General features: G+C 41.8%; 1 protein-coding gene across 1 annotated transcript in view; it reads left to right on the top strand.

Annotated features, from left to right (window-relative positions):
- LOC144693737 (ephrin type-A receptor 4) overlaps positions 1-18,616 on the top strand; it is a 133,000-nt gene that overhangs the window by 54,053 nt on the left and 60,331 nt on the right. The window contains exons 4-5 of the mRNA XM_078563689.1: positions 9,351-9,506; positions 16,840-17,175. Of these exons, the coding sequence (XP_078419815.1) occupies positions 9,351-9,506; positions 16,840-17,175 (492 nt within the window). The remainder of the gene's footprint in view (positions 1-9,350; positions 9,507-16,839; positions 17,176-18,616) is intronic.

Raw genomic sequence — 18,616 nt, 5'->3', positions numbered from 1 at the left:
GCGCTACCAGCAAGCTGAGGGGCTTTGGGAAAGCCCATCGAACCACGAGCCAGTCAGGCAATGGCAAGACCAGTGATGGACCTAGCCCTGGAATCAAGACCCCAGTCAGAGGCCAGCAGCTCATTTGCTCAGCAGCACCATTGGGGAGGCCACAGCTGCTGCCAGGACAGGCACTGGAGCCCCAGGATTATGGAAGGACCCAGGCCATAGGTAAGTAATGTGGGGTGTTGTGGGGGGGGAGGGTTTTGCGGCGTGAAGGTCATGGAGAGAGGGGTGCAGGGGAGTCATCAGCAAGGTCAGGGGGTAGATCCCAGCAGACCCCCCTCCTTCCTGATGTCCAGTTCCTCGATCAGGCACCGAGTGCCTCTGATCTGTGGAGTTCCCACCCCCTCCCTGGAGGTGACAAGCTGGTCACATGGTTTGAGTTGCCATGGCGACAGGCCTGCCTGCAGCTGGGTTAATACCAACGGTGGAGGGATGAGGCCCATATGTAGTCATTCATTGGCTACTTAAGGGCCTCAGTTGGCTGATGGGCAGGAAGGTGAAACATGGGCCTACCCGCCCACAGCATAATTCTGGTAAAGGTGGGAAGGCGGCGGAATTCAGGTATACCACCGTCTCACCTAATTATATGTCCTTCCCACCTCTAAGTTTGCCACCAGAGAAAGCAAAAATTCTGCCCAATGTTTCGAGTCCAATGGGACTCTTCTTCTGAACAGTTCTGAAGAAGAGTCATATTGGACTTGAAACATTAACGACGTTTCTCTCTCCGCAGGTGTGGCTAGACCTGCTGAGTATTTCCAACACGTTTGTTTTTATTTCAGTGCTCTGTGATGTTTCGGTGGAACTAATGGATTATCTGAAGTGGTTAAACAGCTGCTTAGTGTTTAGGTCAGGTGTTTGTTGCTCTGGGCACTGCAAGGTTACATAATTAGTGATTGCTCCTGCTTTAGATTACTTGGTTAACCAGTTGTAACATTCATCTAACGAAAAGTAATATTAATTTAATGAGAAATAAAAGTTTAATTTTAAAGTTTCAAAGGCTATGATAATGATTCATTTCTAGTTTCTTATCTAAATTGAAATCGAAAGGTTGTTAAAAGAAGATAGTAAGTAACAAAACAAAAACAGAATTACCTGGAAAAACTCAGCAGGTCTGGCAGCATCGGTGGAGAAGAAATCAGTTGACGTTTCGAGTCCTCACGACCCTTCGGCAGAACTGAGTATAGTTAGGAGAGAGGTGAAATATAAGCTGGTCTAAGGTGGGGGGCGGGGGGAGAGAGAAGTTGAGGGTGGGGTGATTGTGGGGATAAGCAAGCAGTGATAGGAGCAGATAATCAAAAGATGTCACAGACAAAAGGATCAAAGAGGTGTTGAAGGTGGTGATATTATCTAAGAAAAGTGCTAATTAAGATTGGAAGGCAGGATACTCAAGGTACAGCTCTAGTGGGGGTGGGGTGGAAAGACTAACAAAGTTTTAGTTTTAGATTTAAAAATAATGGAAATAGGTGGGAAAAGAAGAATCTATATAAATTATTGAAAAAAAAAGGGGGGAGGGGGAGTTTAAGATCTAAAGTTGTTGAATTCAATATTCAGCCCGGAAGGCTGTAAAATGCCTAGTCGGAAGATGAGGTGCTGTTCCTCCAGTTTGCGTTGGGCTTCACTGGAACAATACAGCAAGCCAAGGACAGACATGTGGGCAAGAGAACAGGGTGGAGTGTTAAAATGGCAAGCGACAGGGAGGTTTGGGTCTTTCTTGAGGACAGACCGCAGGTGTTCTGCAAAGCGGTCGCCCAGTTTGCGTTTGGTCTCTCCAATGTAGAGGAGACCGCATTGGGAGCAACGAATGCAGTAGACTAAGTTAGGGGAAATGCAAGTGAAATGCTGCTTCACTTGAAAGGAGTGTTTGGGCCCTTGGACGGTGAGGAGAGAGGAAGTGAAGGGGCAGGTGTTGCATCTTCTGCGTGGGCATGGGCAATGGATCCCAAAGGTTCCAGACTCGGGTAAGTCCAGGGTTTTTGTACGGGGAGGGATGAGGCATCCTGGTGAGAGCAGGCAACCGAGGGGTGGGGACGTGGGTTTTGGAGGCCAGGCGGGGTGGCACAAAGGTGTTGTGGGGGGAATGTCTGTGAAGCGCAGAGGGTATTCCCTAAAGGATATACCCCCCCTTCCCACTTTTTCAAAAAAGCAGTTGCTCCAATCTTGCCACATACCCATGCCAACTGCAACATGGTGTGGTCATATAATATTCAGGTCAGTTGGCTTGTTAACAAGCTCAGTTGCCCATTAATTACTTTTTTTAATGGCGGCTGGCACCAAAATTGGCCACTTGCCGGCCTGTCATATGATGGGAAACCAGCGTGTTAACGTTGGCTTCGCGACCCGACGTCATGATGCTGAATTTTACGCATGCGCGGAATGGCGGGAGTCCTGATTTGCAAACATAAGATCCCAGGGGCAGATTCTTCGGTTCGGCGATTGGGGGCAGGGTGACATCGGGCTGTGCGCCCGCCGAACTGTCAAAGGCCCATTAAGGCCTGTTAAAAAGTAATTAAGGCAATCAGCTGAGCTGCCTGTCCAACCTTAAGATTGGCGGGCAGGCAAAAAGCCCAGGCGGCCGTTGCATTATTCATGGAACCTCATCCATGGGCGGGATGAGGTTTCATGAGTGATTTAATATTTTCAGACAAATTTTTATTAAAATTAATGCACATATCTGAGCTCTTGTGACAGTTTCACATGAGGGGACATGTGATAAAAATTTCTTCAACACCTTATTAAACTGTTTAAACTTAAAACTAATCTCCCTGAGGCACCTCTATGCCTCAGGGAGATTTCTGCGCTCTTTCACGGGCATGCGCAAAAGAGCCCGCTCCCAACTCAGGCAACTTCACCCCCCGCCCGCACAAGGAGTGCACAGTGCTTCCGGGTGCACGTCATACTGGGTGGGCCTTAATTGGCCCGTCCAAAAAAAATGGCGGCACCCAGCCGATGGGCTGCGTGCCCGCCCTGCACAACCCCCCTGACAGGGAGAAAATTCTTCTCCAGAAAAGAGGGGAATTTTTCTGTTTTCTTGGTTAGCAGGTTATATATTGCTGTTTCCCTATTTGTGTTCTCCATTGGAAATCGGAATACTTTTTTGTTTCCGTTACAGTTCTGTTTACAGAGTCGATTGGGAGAAACTGTTGCCACCTGTGAAAGAATCGAGAACGAGAGGGCGCAGATTTAAAGCAATTGGCAAACGAAGCAAAAGTGCAAGTGGTCAGGCCTGGAATGCACTGCCTGAGAGTGCAGTGGAGGCAGATTAAATTGAGGCATTCAAAAGGGAATTGGGTTGTTACCTGAAAAAGAAGAATGTGCACGGTTATGGGGAGAAGGTGGGCAAATGGCACTAGGTGAATTGCTCATTCGGAGAGCTGGTGCAGACACAACGGGCCGAATGGCCTCCTGTGCTGTAAAAATTGTGATTCAGTCCAGTTTCTGAATGATAGCATCACGAAGAGTCTAATCCTGTTCCATCAGTAGCCTACTGCCAGTTTCTATTGAAACGATAAACCAGTGCACTTTTCTTATTACCGTTAAAATAAAGATAGAACTGATATCTCCCTCAGAAAGATTTAGTTTAGAATTTGTATTTCTCTTAGTATAAGCACATTTCAAATAGACAATACTAGAAATACGCTGCAGGTCAGCCAACATGTGTGAGCGGTTCTGATGAAGGATCACACAGCAAGATATTTTTCTGTCTTCACAGATGCTGACTGATCTACTATGTAATCCCAGTATTTTCGATTTCAGATTCCAGCATTTGCATATTTTTTTCTTGTCTTATTTTCTATTTATTAAGGAAATACTTCAATTAGAATTTGGCGATTTAGAGCAATAAATTTTTTGTTCAATTGTTGCAGTAATTATGGTTTTATTTAGTGTGCAATGAAACTTTTAGAAAATAATACTTGTTAAGGAAGATCACATGATCCGTAGTAACCAATAGGAAAGTATCGTGGGCTACCCCAGCAGTCAGCATGGAGATGGAGTTGGAGCTCAAAGCACACGTGTGGTTGCTGCTGACTATATTGTAAATAAACTTAAAGTTTCCACCCAAGAAGTATCTGCTAATCAACTCTATCATTAATAGTACAGCTCAGCCACCCTACAACAAACAGGCGATGAGGATAAATCAGATCTGGTACTGTCTCTTGCCTAGCGATTGTACCTACGATAATTAAAAAGAAAGGAAGATATTGTCACCAGGTATGCTGTCACTTTAAGTTAAATAAAAAACGGGCCCCGATCCAAATGACTGAGAAATCTCCCAATATTTTAAATATAATACCAAAATTGCAAGACCCCTGAGTGAGAACCACAAGACGGGTGAGCAAAACATTTTTAAAAACCCTGCAGAATTGCCCAGAAAAGGAAGAAGAAATCGCTGCTGTGTCTTTTTGTATGAACGGGAACAACGTTTTACAAAGTTTTGGCGTGGATTCCGCCAAAACTCGAACAGCACAGGAAACACAGCACAGAAAAGCCAACAGCTGCAGAGACAGCCCTAGTAAAAAAATGGTGACTGCTCTTAAAGCAGCAATACATTTAAAGTGGTAAATACAAGAAAGATGGCTATGGACAGAAAATTAGAAGAGATCACAAAGAGAGGGCAACTCTGCCGAAGGGAACAAGAGACCCCAGAGAGAGGGCAACTCTATCAAAGGCATTAAGAGACCTCAGAGAGTAGGCAACTCTGCTGAAGGCAACAAGAGACCCCAGAGAGTGGGCAACAAAAAATTAAAAAGAACAGTTGATTGTCCTTCAAGATCAAATGCAAAAGGAATGTATCACCATTTAGCAACATGAAGAAATGAAAACTGTCTTAAACAGTAGAATGGAAGCAGAGCAGATGAAAATCGAAGAGGGTTCAGGAGAAGCCCTGGTGATCAAAGGGGGCTCGGGGGAAGCCATCGTAATCAGAGAGGGCTCACAAGAAACCCTGGGAGTCATGTATAGCTGGATATAGCCAGGAGACGGGAGCTAGCTGTCTAGTAAAGAGCTGAAGAATCAGCTAAATGAAGCCAAAGAGGCTTTGGAAACAAAAGTCGCAGAATTTTCCATGAAGCAGGCAGGTAAATGACATTTTGGGAGACTCAGCCACTGAGCTCAGACAAGTTTGAGCTTGCATCTGAGAGAAGTCTGGCCAATAGTGAAGTAAAAAAAAACACTGAGATTAAAGTCTGTGCTAGAAAGAAGAAGGCACGGAGAAAGAAGATACAGAAACACTAATAGGGCCTCCACCTGGTTGAGGAGAAAGTGAGAGCCATAAGAGAGGCACCTGTGCTAAAGAACGCCTCAGAGCTCAAGTCATTCCTAGGAATGATTAACTATTATGGGGAGTTCTTACCCAATTCGTCTACAGTGCTGGCCCCCCTGCATTCTCTACTCAAAAAGAACCAATGTTGGTCCAGGGAGGCACCCCAGAAAGAAGCTTTCATAAAGGTGAAACAATTGTTGCACTCGTCCAATCTATTAGTGCATTATAACCAGATGAAAGAGTTGGTGCCGACATGTGACGCATCTCCCTATGGAGTGGGAACAGTGCTATCTCATTAGATGGATGATGGCACAGAACGGCCAATAGGTTACATATCAAGAACATTCACCACAGTGGAAAAGGGATACTCGGAGATAGAAAAAGAAGGCCTCTCCATCATCTTTGGTGTCAAGAAATTTTACCAGTACGTACACGGCCGTCATTTTACAATTGTTTCAGACCATAAACCATTGCTAGGATTGTTTAGTGAGGACAAGGCTATACCATCCATAACCTCAGCAAGAATACAACGATGGGCTTTAATTCTGGCAGCATACGAATACACTTTCGTACATAGGCCTGACGATCAAATCGCAAACACTGATGCCCTTAGTCATTTGCCTTTACAAGAAAATGATGAGCACGTCCCAGTTCCACAGGAAGTTGTTTACTGTTAAATTCCTTAGATTCCTCGTCAGTATGTGCTCAACAGATCAGAGACTGGACAAGTCAGGTCCTAGTCCTATCTCAGGTATGAGAACAAGTGCTGCATGGCTGGTTACAGGAGCCCGTATCTGACGAAATGAAACTGTACTTCAACAGAAGACATGAAATAACCAGCCAGGATGGCATCTTATTGTGGGGAGCATGAGTGATTGTTCCTCCAAAGGGAAGGGAGCCACTTTTAATTGTGCCCAACCAGGAATTTCCCAAATGAAGACCATAGTACGCAGCTATCTTTGATGGTCTGAGAAGGATGGTGAAACAGAGAGTTTAGTAAAGCACCGTGTGCAATGCCAGCAACTGCAAACGTTACCAGTGACAGCTCCATTTCACCCATGGGAGTGGACAGGTAGACCCTGGGTGAAGTTACACATTGACTATGTTGGACCTTTCCTGGGAACAATGTTCCTGCTCATTATTAATGCTCATTCAAAATGGTTGGACTGATATGAGATGAAGTCACCTACGTCAGCCGCTACAAGTGAGAAACTACGTCAGAGTTTTGCCATTCACGGACTACCAGAAGTAGTCATTTTCGATAATGGCACGGCATTTACAAGTGCTAAGTTTCAACAGTTTATCAGCCTCAACGGCATCACTTGTGAAAACTGTACCACCCTTCCTCAAATGAACTGGCTGAAAGGGCAGTTCAAATGTTCAAGGCAGGCATAAAAAGGCTAACTAGCGATTCCTTGGCAACCAAGCTAGCACACTTTCTTTTTCATTACAGGTCTACCCCTCACACAACAACAGGTGTCGCACCTGCGGAGTTATTGTTGAAACGCTGTCTCAGATGAGATTAAGCTTAATAATGCCGAATTTAGAGGGGAAAGTGGAAAGGAGACAGGGAAGCCAGAAAATTAGACACGACTGGCATAGTTGCGAGAGGAAATTTACCATGAGAGAGCCGATATATGTGAAAAACTTTGAGGAAGGACCAAAGTGGTTACCGGGTGAAATAAGTGCAGTGACTGGACCTCTGGAGGTGGAGGTGGAAGGCCAGATCATCCGTAAACATGTGGACCGTTTAAGGAAGAGAGAGACAAATCACTAAGGTTTGGTTCTACCAGTGATCATGACTGGGTTTATGTTTCCTGTTGAGGGTATTCAACCCAGGACTGATATGTCCAATGTTCCTGTAAGAGTTGAGGATACAGAACTGTAAGTGCCCACCGAAACACCTGATGTTCAGGTAACTCCGGAAAAGGAGGTTCCTGACAAAGGATCTGAAGTTGTGGAGTTGCGACGTTCCACATGTAGCAGGAAACTGCCTGAAAGACTGAAGTTATAAATTCTTTACCCAGTGTAAATACTATGTTGCCTTGAAAAATGTGTACTTGTAAATATAATACGTGTAACTGAGTTAAAGGGGGAGGAAAGTGGCAATTATGGTTTTATTTAGTGTGCAATGGACCTTTAAGAATAATACCTGTTAAGGAAGATCACACGATCTGTAGTAACCAATGGGAGAGTAGCGTGAGCTACCTTAGCAGTCAGTGTAGGGGTGGAGTTGGAGTTGGAGTTGAAAGCACACGTGTAGCTGCTGCTGAGTATTATAAATAAACTTAGAGCAGGATTTTTCCGTTAGCTTGTGGGGACAGGCCCGATACGCCAACGCATAAAATGACACACGATGACGCCAGGCATGCATCCTGACGTCATCGCGATATTTCGTTCAGCTGGTACGTGCTGGAATCAGCTGTGCACCCACTGAAATTTTAACGGCCTATTAAGGCCATCAAGAAAGCAATTATTGTCATTAGTAATGCTGCCCGTCCAACCTTAATGTTGGCGGGCAGGCGAACAGCCCAAGCGGCCTTCGCATTTTTCAGGAAACCTCATCCACGGACAGATGAGGTTTCCTGAAGCTTTTATTAAATAAATAAATTTTCGTGAATATAAAAACATGTCCCAACTCACGTGACACAGTCACATGAGGGTACATGTTTAAATACATTTTTAAATCATTTAAGTTATTTTAATATCCATTCAATCTCCCTGAGGCAGCTCCGTGCCTCAGGGAGATTGCTGTGCTCTTTCACGTGCATGCGCGAAAGAGCATTGGTCCCGACTCTCCTTCCTCCCCCCCGCCTGCACAGGTAGCGCTAAGTGCTACCAGCCGCGCGTTACGCTGGGCGGGCCTTAATTGGCCCACCCGCATGAAATGGTGGTGCAGAGCCGATCGCCGGTGGCAATAGGCTCCGTGCCCATCCACTCCCGCCCAGCCCGCCCGCCATAGGAAAAATCCTGGCTTTAATGTTTCCACCCGAGAAGTGTCCGCTGATCAACCTAACATTAATACAGCGACTCTGCCACCCTATAACAATTGTGTATACTTTTGAATGTTCAGTTTAGATTTGTTAACAATCAAGACTTTCATACAGGAAAAAGCTAATAAAGTTTGCCTTTGGTTTGTCTAGTTAGAGTAGTTTAGGAGTAGGATGCAATATTTTATGCATATTTAAGATATTTCCAGGAGATTTTACTGTAGCAGCTTACATTCCATTATTTTCTTGAAATTGAACCAAATGAGGAATGTATGAGCAACTGAACTATAGTGTTTTGATACAGCTGTTAAACTCAATGCGTTGGAATGCTCAGTACTAATGGGACAATGTGCTTCACACTCTCCATTTAATCTGACAGCCTTCCTTGCCCACTTGAGCTGTATTATTTGTTTTTGGGATTGCTTAGGTTAGCGTTGTTTGATGTGGAGGGAAGGCTTTGACCTTTATACTTTGTACTTTTCTGTGGTTCTTGATTTTTTTTCAACACAATCCTGAAGCTGCTAAACTATAGCCAAAAGCATCTTGCAGCTGTATGTAACAATGTAAATCTTAGTCACATCAGTTATGGATTTGAAAGCAGGCCCACGGTGGATTGATTGTTTCAGTTAATCAGTTTTTGTGCAGTCGGAAGAAGTTTATTGTACCAATTAAAACTCTGGATAATTTTGTAACTAGCGGGGAGGGTGAGTAACTAGAGGAGATGAGTTTATAACCTTCAGGTGACATAAATGTTTTAAATCCCTCTTTTTGCTTTCATTCAAATCTCTGCCTGTTTAAGGCCAAAGATAGTCTAGTGATGCCAAAATGATGACATTCAGACCAGCAGAACTATTAAATCTGAGACACAAAAACTAATGGCATGTAAATGTTTTGAAATCCATCCCTCTACTCCTCTGGTTATTTACATTAACACTCAATTTCTCTTCCATTAAAAGTCAAGTGTTATCCCACTGTGGAGACTTCAAAAATGTTACCAGTAAGTTCTACATAAAGTGATATAAATTACATAGTGACACTCCCATTCTTTCTTCCAGCTTGTAAAATTGGATACTACAAGGCCTTGTCGACAGATCCAAGCTGCTCAAAATGTCCACTGCACAGCTTTTCCACCCAGGAAGCTTCCACATACTGCATTTGTGAAAGGGGTTACTTCAGAGCTGAAAATGATCCCTTGTCTATGCCTTGTACAAGTGAGTCTCATTTTCATTTTACATTTTGTCTCAATTTTTTTTTGAAGTGCAATTAGATCCCTCATTCTGCGTATAATTCCTACTATGAAGCAATTTTAATATAATATATGTGCTACGGTGCATTATAGATCTAAAAAATGAATGAACAGTTGTGCTTTAATGGAATTTAAATCTGAGTGGATTTTCATCTTTTGACAACAAAGGAGATAGCTGGCATATTTAATTAAATTTTGCAGTTAAAGTAGGACAGAGTATGTATTAGTTTGAAATGAGATGCCAGCAGTGGATATTTATGTGTTAGTAGAGTAATGGGGTGTAAACAAGGAAAACTGCATTGTGTTTAATCACACTTTCAATTCAAGAAGAGGCGAGTGGGGGAAACAGACGCTGGAGCAGTAGTAGTCGAAAAAGAACCACAGGAGATGGCCAAGAGCATGATGAAAGAGGTTCTTTCAGGAGGCTTTTGAAAGTGAGAAAGAACTATTAAGAGAAAGGAGTTCCAGAGTTCAAGGTCACGGTGGTTAACAATTCTTCTGGCAATCATGACTGGTTGATGGAGCTGCATACTGCACTGTGAGGCATTTTCAAAGATCATCCCTATTGAGATCCCTGTTGTGTTCATGACCAAAGTACCGATCACACTTGGTGCACAGAATGGAGCAAGAGGATGGGCAAAGGCATCAGTAAGCCAGAGCTGGAAGAATCAAGAACACATGCTGAGATGTAGGAAGGTGGTGATGAACTCAGCCAGGAGAAGAGACTGACAGGGTTAAGTCTGTAAATTGCATTCTTTAGTTATAATGTATGATTGATGGACCTCTTGTCCCTTCAGATGGAATTCTTAGCTTTTGGAAACTCCAGTAACACCAAAGGGGGAAGCTGTTTGAGCGTTACCCAAGATAGAGATGCTAACCTGGACTCTGGAAACTGTCTAACGGATAGTTCAGTATCAGCAGACTTTCTGTACCAATGGTACTATGTTTTTAAAATTAAAATCAATTTTATTTAATTGAAAATTGCTTGGAGTTTAAGCATGAAACTGAGATATTCCAATTCACTAAAGCATGGCCAGAATGATGTCAAAGTAACTAGAGTTTTGCAGTACATCAGACTGCTCCATTTGTCTCATTGGATGTGTATTAGATCTAAAAATGAACAGTAATTAAATGTAAACATGCAGTGATTTTGACAAGAAGAGGAAGTGCTAATATGGTTATCATATTGCAATAGGGTGGAATTGGTATCAACCTATCAAATAGGTTTGATATGTGTTGCCAGTATTAAATAATAGACTATAGAATGCAATGCTGCATTTTAATTACACTTTCAACTTTCAATTCAGAAAAGACATCACATTCATTTGTTCGATATTAAACTGAATGATTCTTTGCAATGTTCCGAATTTGCATATGTTCTTTAACCTAACAGCTGCAAATACAATTTTCTCAACATTTAACTTTTTTATGGATAATTTATTGATTATTCAATTATGAAATTGAATTGTGGGAACCTGTACACAAAGGAGCTGATTTTTAGAAACCGCAATGTGCCCACAATTTCCTGACCTACACGTTCAAAAAAGGGAACCTAGGGCAGGATCTTCCGGTTGGCGAGCGGGGGCGGGGTGGAACTCCTGACCTCACCCCGTGTCATTTCCATTTTCAGGTCGGCGGGGGTGCAGCTGGGTCAGCTATGCGCCCGCCGACCTGTCAACGGCCTATTGAGAAACTAATTATAGTCATTAACGGACCTGCCCGTCCAACCTTAAGGTTTGCGGGCAGGCCGGGAGCCCTGGTGGGCTTAAGAAAAAGCAAGAAACCTCATCCATGGGCGGGATGAGGTTTCATGAGGGTATTTAAATTTTTATTAAAGGTTTCAATAAAAGTTATGGACATGTCCCAACTCATGTGGCAGTGTCATTTTGTATTTTAATTGTATTTTAATTCCGAGCCGATCTCCCCGAGGCAGCACTTAGCCTCAGGGAGATCTGTGCGCTCTTCCGCGCGCATGCATGAAAGAGCACACTCCTGGCTGAGGGAATCCTCCCCTCCCCCCAGCCCACACAGGGAGTGCATAGTGCTTCCAAGTGGATGTCACGCTGGGCGGGCCCTAATTGGCACGTAAAATGGCAGCGTGCCACCGATTGGGGGCGCCGATTGGGAACCCGCCCACCCGCGCCTGCTCCCGCACTTCCCCCCACAATGGGGGGAAAATTTTTCACCTCGAGTATCTATAAAGAGCCATGTAAGCTAATGTTGGTACAAAGACAAATTCTGTGGAAATGTTATTGCGCCTTTAATACTTCAAATTTTACAGTAGAATGAGCAGAACCTGTATGTTTTTAAAGGAACAATTTTCAAAGAAGGTTTTCTTTTAATTTGCTTTAATCCCAACAAATATTTCTTGAAGGCATTGATTGATGGTATGCAACAGATTACAGTGGTAGAAACTTCCCAGTATTTTGTCCACATTGCCATTCTTTATGTGTACACCTAGAGAGCAAATATTGACAACCACATCTGAGGCCAGTGTCGATCACTGAGGACAGGTGTAATAGATGAGTATAACCTCATATAAGATAAGATACAGAGATTTGAATGAGCTAACGTTTATGGAGGTCAAGAGGTGGGAAAGCTGGCCAGGAGAGCATTGGAGAAATAGAAGAGTCTGGAGGTGACAAAAGGGAGAAATGGGAGTTTCAGCTGAGGTAATAAAAAGATGAACAATATTATGGAGCTGGAATTAGTCAGTCTTTGTGATGGGGAAGATGGGTTAAAACACAAGGGCTCCTCTGAAGTGCTGGATAGATGGTATGCCCAATCCTTTAGACCAACTCACAGTAGGTGTTTCCAAAACATTTATCATACAACAATAATCTGACATAGTACAAAGGTTGATTACTTTTTAACAGTGCATACTTGCCTCGGGCTTTCTAGGAATATTATAGACCCTATTTCACTGATTTTAACCTCTTTTCCTGACATAATTTCCCCCCCCCAATTTTATTAACTACTAAATTTTGCTTTTGTGAAAGACCATTCCCGAAAGCTGCCTGTTATGTGGAGTTTATTGGTTGCAATCTTGCTTGTACCTTTTGCCCTTTAGATTATACCTTCCATCATCACTGACCTTTCTCTCAGGCACTCACACCCTGCCTTCTAGAACTCATTCCTTCAGCCTTGTGCAATAATTCCGCTGTAAGATTGTTCAAAATGGTGACATTTATGGTAAAACAGTCAAAAAAATCGACATGCTCAAAGCCTATTTTGTTGTTGCTAAGTGGGCTACAAGACCTTATGCACAAAATGTTTTTCAACAGAGGTTTGGAAAGAAATTTATTACCCTTTTCCAGCCTGAAATTGGAATGAAACATTAAATGTAAATCTGCTTCTCATGTTGAATGATAAATGGTGCGGAATGCCAAAGAAACTTTTGCTAACAGGTAATGTAATCTGAGCACTAGCATTTGAATAAACTGGCCTCCAGCAAACTAAACACTTTCCATATCTGTTGAAAGAAATCTATTAATGCTGGTGATATGTGGATCTGTCAGAAAAGAAGCAAAAAAAAAGCGATCCTTTAAGAGTATGAAAGGAACTTATTTCTCTTGTTCACCATCATTCATCTTCACAGAAATGTGCCCTTCTGCTTTAATGAGTTGTCAGTATTTATCAGTTGATTGTACAAGCCATATCAGCCCATAGTTGAGTATAGTAGGGTGTTGGTTGGAAGTGATGAAATTCAAGAGATTCTGAGGTCATTCATAAAATTCCCTTCAAAGCCAAGCTCAAGAACTGGGCCTTTATAAGCCCAGCTTTAAAATGAGACATATAAGTCAGGAAACGTTTTTTTTAAATTGAAATTTTTCTCATTTCATTCGCATAATATACTTGCAATCTTCTCCAGTGCTGGAACCTCTTTCTCCTCCATATCAATCAGCTTCCATAGATAAAGCATAGAGCAAATGTGAAATAGTAGGATTTGCATGACAATATTATTTTCTCCCTTTTTTTCACGTCCCCCATCTTCCACACATGACTTTTTCCATTACTTTACCATAGGCAGTGGCTCAGTTGAGGTACTGTTCCAGATCTACAGGCAGCCCTCTGGTACCTTGACCAAGAGTAGCTATTCTTCATATTCGAGCCTGGGAAATTGAGTGTTGGTAGACCATTTGGTCATGAGGCCATTTATAGACCTGCCAAACCCTGTCATCACAAAATGTCCATATTCACATCCCAACATGGAAATCACAACACTTGCTGTCATTTATGCTAAGCCAGGAGCACCAAGTCCAATTGTAGTAACCTATCATTACTTCAGCTGGATGCAACTAACTTAACACTAACTAGAGATCAATAAGGGGGATTTTATGGAGTTTGGTGGGGGGGACGGTGTGGGAGCAGCCAGTCAAAGTAAGAAAATGGGGGGACTAAAGGGGGTGTCAGTACTGTCCAAATGTGTGTCCATCTCAGGGTGTTGGCTGGCAAAGCCCTTACAAGGCTTTGAGTTCACTTACAACATTTCAATGATTCCTGCTGAGAGTGATCTAGTGCAATGTTGTTTACAATGCATAAAAAGGGAGGCCCAGCTGAGCCTGCAAGTTCAGCCTTGTCCCACAGAGTGGCGAGTACAACATTGGACACGAACATGAGCATTCAATAAAGAGTGAACAAAAAAAAAACCCACAACATTGTTTCTTCCACAATAAAGGAAATGTTCTTAACTCCTCTGTAACCATCAATGCATGCCAACCATTAGGCATGACAGTACATTTAGCCCTCTGACTAAGCTAGTCGCAACAAATAACGATGATGCATGCACGAATAAAGTGAAACTAATGTAAAGTGAAATTTAATTTTGAAAAAACCTGTGCCACCTTTGTGCTTTCAAGCCTGATGTTGGATGGAATTGGGCAAGGAAGCTTTGGCTGTGACACAGAGCATCCCTGTTTGACCAGGAGGCTCTTTTATAGCCCACCCATTGCTGCAGCACTGTCAGCTGACAGTGGGCTTTACCACTGAAAAGCATTCCCACTGCGGAATTGCTCACGTCTCCTATGTACACTGCTGGCACTTTAAATTTTAATTGTAATCGCTTGGAAAAAAAGGAAAAAGCAAGAGGGTGGAAATGCTACACGCTTCCAGTTCTGCTCTCTGGAACGGCTTGTCACTGACAAAATTCCACCCAATATAACTTGAATGCAATTTAATGTGTCACTGAGTATTTACCTAATAAATTGGCTACTGTGTTTCCAACAGTGACTACATTTCAAAAATATTCAGTTCGCTATATAGAGATTTGAGCTATCCTGAAGTTGTGAAAGGCACTATATAAATGCAAGTTCTTTGATTCTATTAATCATCATGGAGAGCCATATTTAAGCCCTATTTATGCAGATTATTGTACTATATCAAATTTTGATTGATTCCTGGTAGGAACCCTATTCACTCAAAGTAAATCAGGGGACTTTATTTCAATGGTGTGCTGTTTCTACGGTACTGGTTAATGCATTTTTGTTAAATTCATAATTGTATGTTTTAATGTAGCCATTAATTCATTTAAAATAAGCACAAAGCATTAACCAGCGGCATAAAAAGAGTGCATAGAAGAAAGTAAACCCTCAAGATGGCAGGAGCCATCTTCGATCTGCTTTAATATTTGATCTATTTGTTATTGCCCTGTAACAAGTTGTGGAAGTATTGGTGAAAAATGCATACTTGATAAACGATTTCCTTCTAAAATTATTCCACTTAATTATCTTTACTTTCTCCTCTCAATGAGGATCAATACCAGTGGTAAGAACACATCAATGCAACTGAGCTTTGCTCTTTGAACCCAGTTCCTAGCAATGAGCCAAGAAATCTGAACACAAACTGCATGTTACCAGTATTGATTTCCTTTAGTGATAAAAGAATTATAAGGGTACTGTCTGGAAGGATATGTTTTCATAGTGAGGCTTGTGCATGTAGGTTGGAACAAAATGTAATTATAGTACAGTGGAGCATTAACCCCATATCAGCAAAAGTAGTCCAAGAGAACTATTCTCTCACTGAGATTTTTAAAATCTTGTTACATATTGCATGAACTGCATTTCGTTTCCAAATAACTGTTCAGCACTAGCTGCATACTCCCTTTTCAAAGTGTTCCTAGTCTGCTAACAAGGTTTGGTAATGATATTTCAAAAGTTATTTGGAATGCGAACTATGCTTTTCCAGGAGCTTAGCAAACAACCTGGAAGGCATTTTAGAAATGTCAATATGCTTGTTTTACTTAATATTAAACAATTTCATTGCACAAGAACCGCAAAAAGAGAATTTAATTGCTATTTATAAACTTAATTGAATTAATACTGGGATGGTTGTAGCTGTGCAAAGCTCACAGCTCTAGTTGGTTTAGAAATGGCTACCCATTTGCTACAAGCTGCTGCATAATGCAGCTTTTCCTTTCGCTGAGCTTCATGCTTCCACTTTGTTGTGTAACCATGTCTCCCTTCTTTAGTGCGCTGCTCCTCAACTCTTGCAAGCAGCTGCTTCCCAGTTTTACGCCTCACTGGTTCCCTGTTTAGACACTGTCGTGCCCTGTCCCACATAATAATTATTGACTTTTGCTTCCAAAAAGCTCTTATTCAGTGTGGGACATTTTCCCACGTGAACACAGAGCATTCTGTTGTGGTGCAGTTTGAAAAGTCCAATCCACAAAATGAGCTTCTAATAAACTAGAAATATTTCCTTCCAATCTTTTAACTACACGTTTATTCCTCTGATTATCGTTTTGAAAGCACGATCCTTGCTCTTGTGTATTGAGCATCTTAAAGCTATTTTTATTGCTTACAATTCAGAATGCAACGGAAAGGTTTACCAAGTGCAGTCAATTGTTGTATCTGAACAAAGATTGATTTGCAGTAATTTATGCTGTACTTTTGTACAAGAGACTGCAAAGTTACAGAAATAGTTAATTTTGACAGTGTTTAGTAAGGCTGCACCACAGAACATCACCAGTTTTGCTGATGTCACTAGGAACACTGATTATATTCAGTATCTGTTAGCATCTTGTGGCAGCTGTATGTTTTTACTTGTTTTCTGCCCTTGGCCATTACATAAAGTATTAGAAATCCAAGATAACCAAGTTAATATGAATGAACTGGAAGGAAGTACGGCAACCAAGATGATAAGAAAAAGCTTCATGTCTATGTTTTAAAATATTTGACAGTGATTTATTTTCAACAAATGCCCTTAAGATGTCTTAAAAAGGATTAAGTGGATTGAATATTGTATCAAATTTTTCAAACACAATAAAGTTGTCATTCACGGGATTTCTCCACTCTAACCAGGACCACCCTCTGCTCCGCTGAACCTGATCTCCAACATCAATGAGACATCTGTGATCCTGGAGTGGAGCCCTCCCCAGAACAACGGGGGCAGGCATGATGTTACCTACAATGTTATCTGTAAGAAATGTACCAATGATCTCAGCCGATGCCATCCATGTGGGAGCGGGATTCATTTCGTTCCCCAGCAGACGGGCTTGAAAAATACCAAAGTCTCTATCACTGATCTTCAGGCGCACACCAATTACACCTTTGAAGTTTTTGCAGTAAATGGAGTCACAAACTTGAATCCTAGCCATGACCAATCTGTCTTAGTCACTGTCACAACCAATCAGGCAGGTAAGAGTATGAAATTACACAATAAGTCCTGCAATTGCTGCTATATTATTTGACATTCTAATCATTATTGCTTTTAGGTCTTTTGAGAAGTATCAGCAGGAAACCTGCACTGTGTCAGAGGTCACTTTACAGACATTCAAAACTTAAATCAAATACTTTCTTTTTAATTTTTCATGCTTATCAAGATGAGGGCTGTTGGTATTGAGGAATGGAATGAATCCCATTTCAGTACCCTCTGGGCTGCATCAAGCACTCAACAGGTCAGGTAGAGCACAGCCAGGTGCAGAGTAATACTCTTCCTACACTATTCCATCAGTATGTGTCAGCTCCAACCTCAGAGGAGCATCTTCTTCTAGGCCACTGTAACATCTTTCCCCATTTCTTAAATGAGATTGCCAATCAGGAAGAGTTTTGCATTGTTAAACTTACTAATACTTGCAAAATTCATTCCATATTGGCCAATAACCAATGAAGGCATTGAACCTATCAGTGTGAACTGGATGTGAACCCAGGTCTGTGAGGCAAAGGGCAGTGTAAAACCCCAGGTTCCCAATGTGAATAAATTTTAAAAGTGATTTATTTGGGAATTCAACAGAATCATGTTTGACCCTCACACATAGTAAAGAAACATGACCTACAGAATATTATGACTCTTGAGAGTGTAGCCTATGCTTTGAATTACCAACCAGTGATAATGTTACAGATTCAAGAATAATAATAATACTAAATGGGCACATTCGAGCAGTGAGCATGGACATGAAGTTCTGCTTAAATGAATCATACTTGAATGCCACAATTAGAGATTAAATTGTTGGAATTGGTTCCATGCCTCACTTGAACAAGGACCAATGCTATGAAGATATCCATCTGCTAATTTATGAAACACTGCAATTATTTTCCATCCTCTGTGTATTTCCTGCTATGGATAGAAAGAAATTCAAAGCAGTGCAGCCATTTTAGATACTCGTTCTGAGCATGCCCTGGGAGTGTGGCTTTTCATGCAAGCTCAGTAATGCAAGTATCAATTTTTTATTGATTGTACGATGTCTAGACTGCTCTAGTTACTAGATGTGGTTTACCTCTTACAAAATAGAGCCAATAATCATTATTTAAAACACAGATTATTTTAAAACACAACTGTGCAGAAACTGACTAATTTTTAAAGATCCAAGATAGTATTTTTGTGGTAGAGAAATCAGCAGACAATTGGATATTCTTGAAAGGTTCTTTCCTAAGATGTCTAGGCACTACTTCAGTGAAGCGAGCATAATTCAGCAGAAAGCTGCCCATCTACCATTCTGGCAACGAGGTAAAGACTGTTTTAATCATTTGGCCTCAGTAATGAGTTGTGAGTAATAATCAGCTGATAGTGATTTGTGAGCAAGTACCCTGAAGCTTTCATTCTCTAAGATATGAGGAGGGGAAAGATTTTGATCATGGC

This window comes from Cetorhinus maximus, chromosome 19 (assembly GCF_964194155.1).
Source record: "Cetorhinus maximus chromosome 19, sCetMax3.hap1.1, whole genome shotgun sequence".
Taxonomy (NCBI): domain Eukaryota; kingdom Metazoa; phylum Chordata; class Chondrichthyes; order Lamniformes; family Cetorhinidae; genus Cetorhinus; species Cetorhinus maximus.
This window is presented reverse-complemented; position numbering and strand designations above follow the sequence as displayed.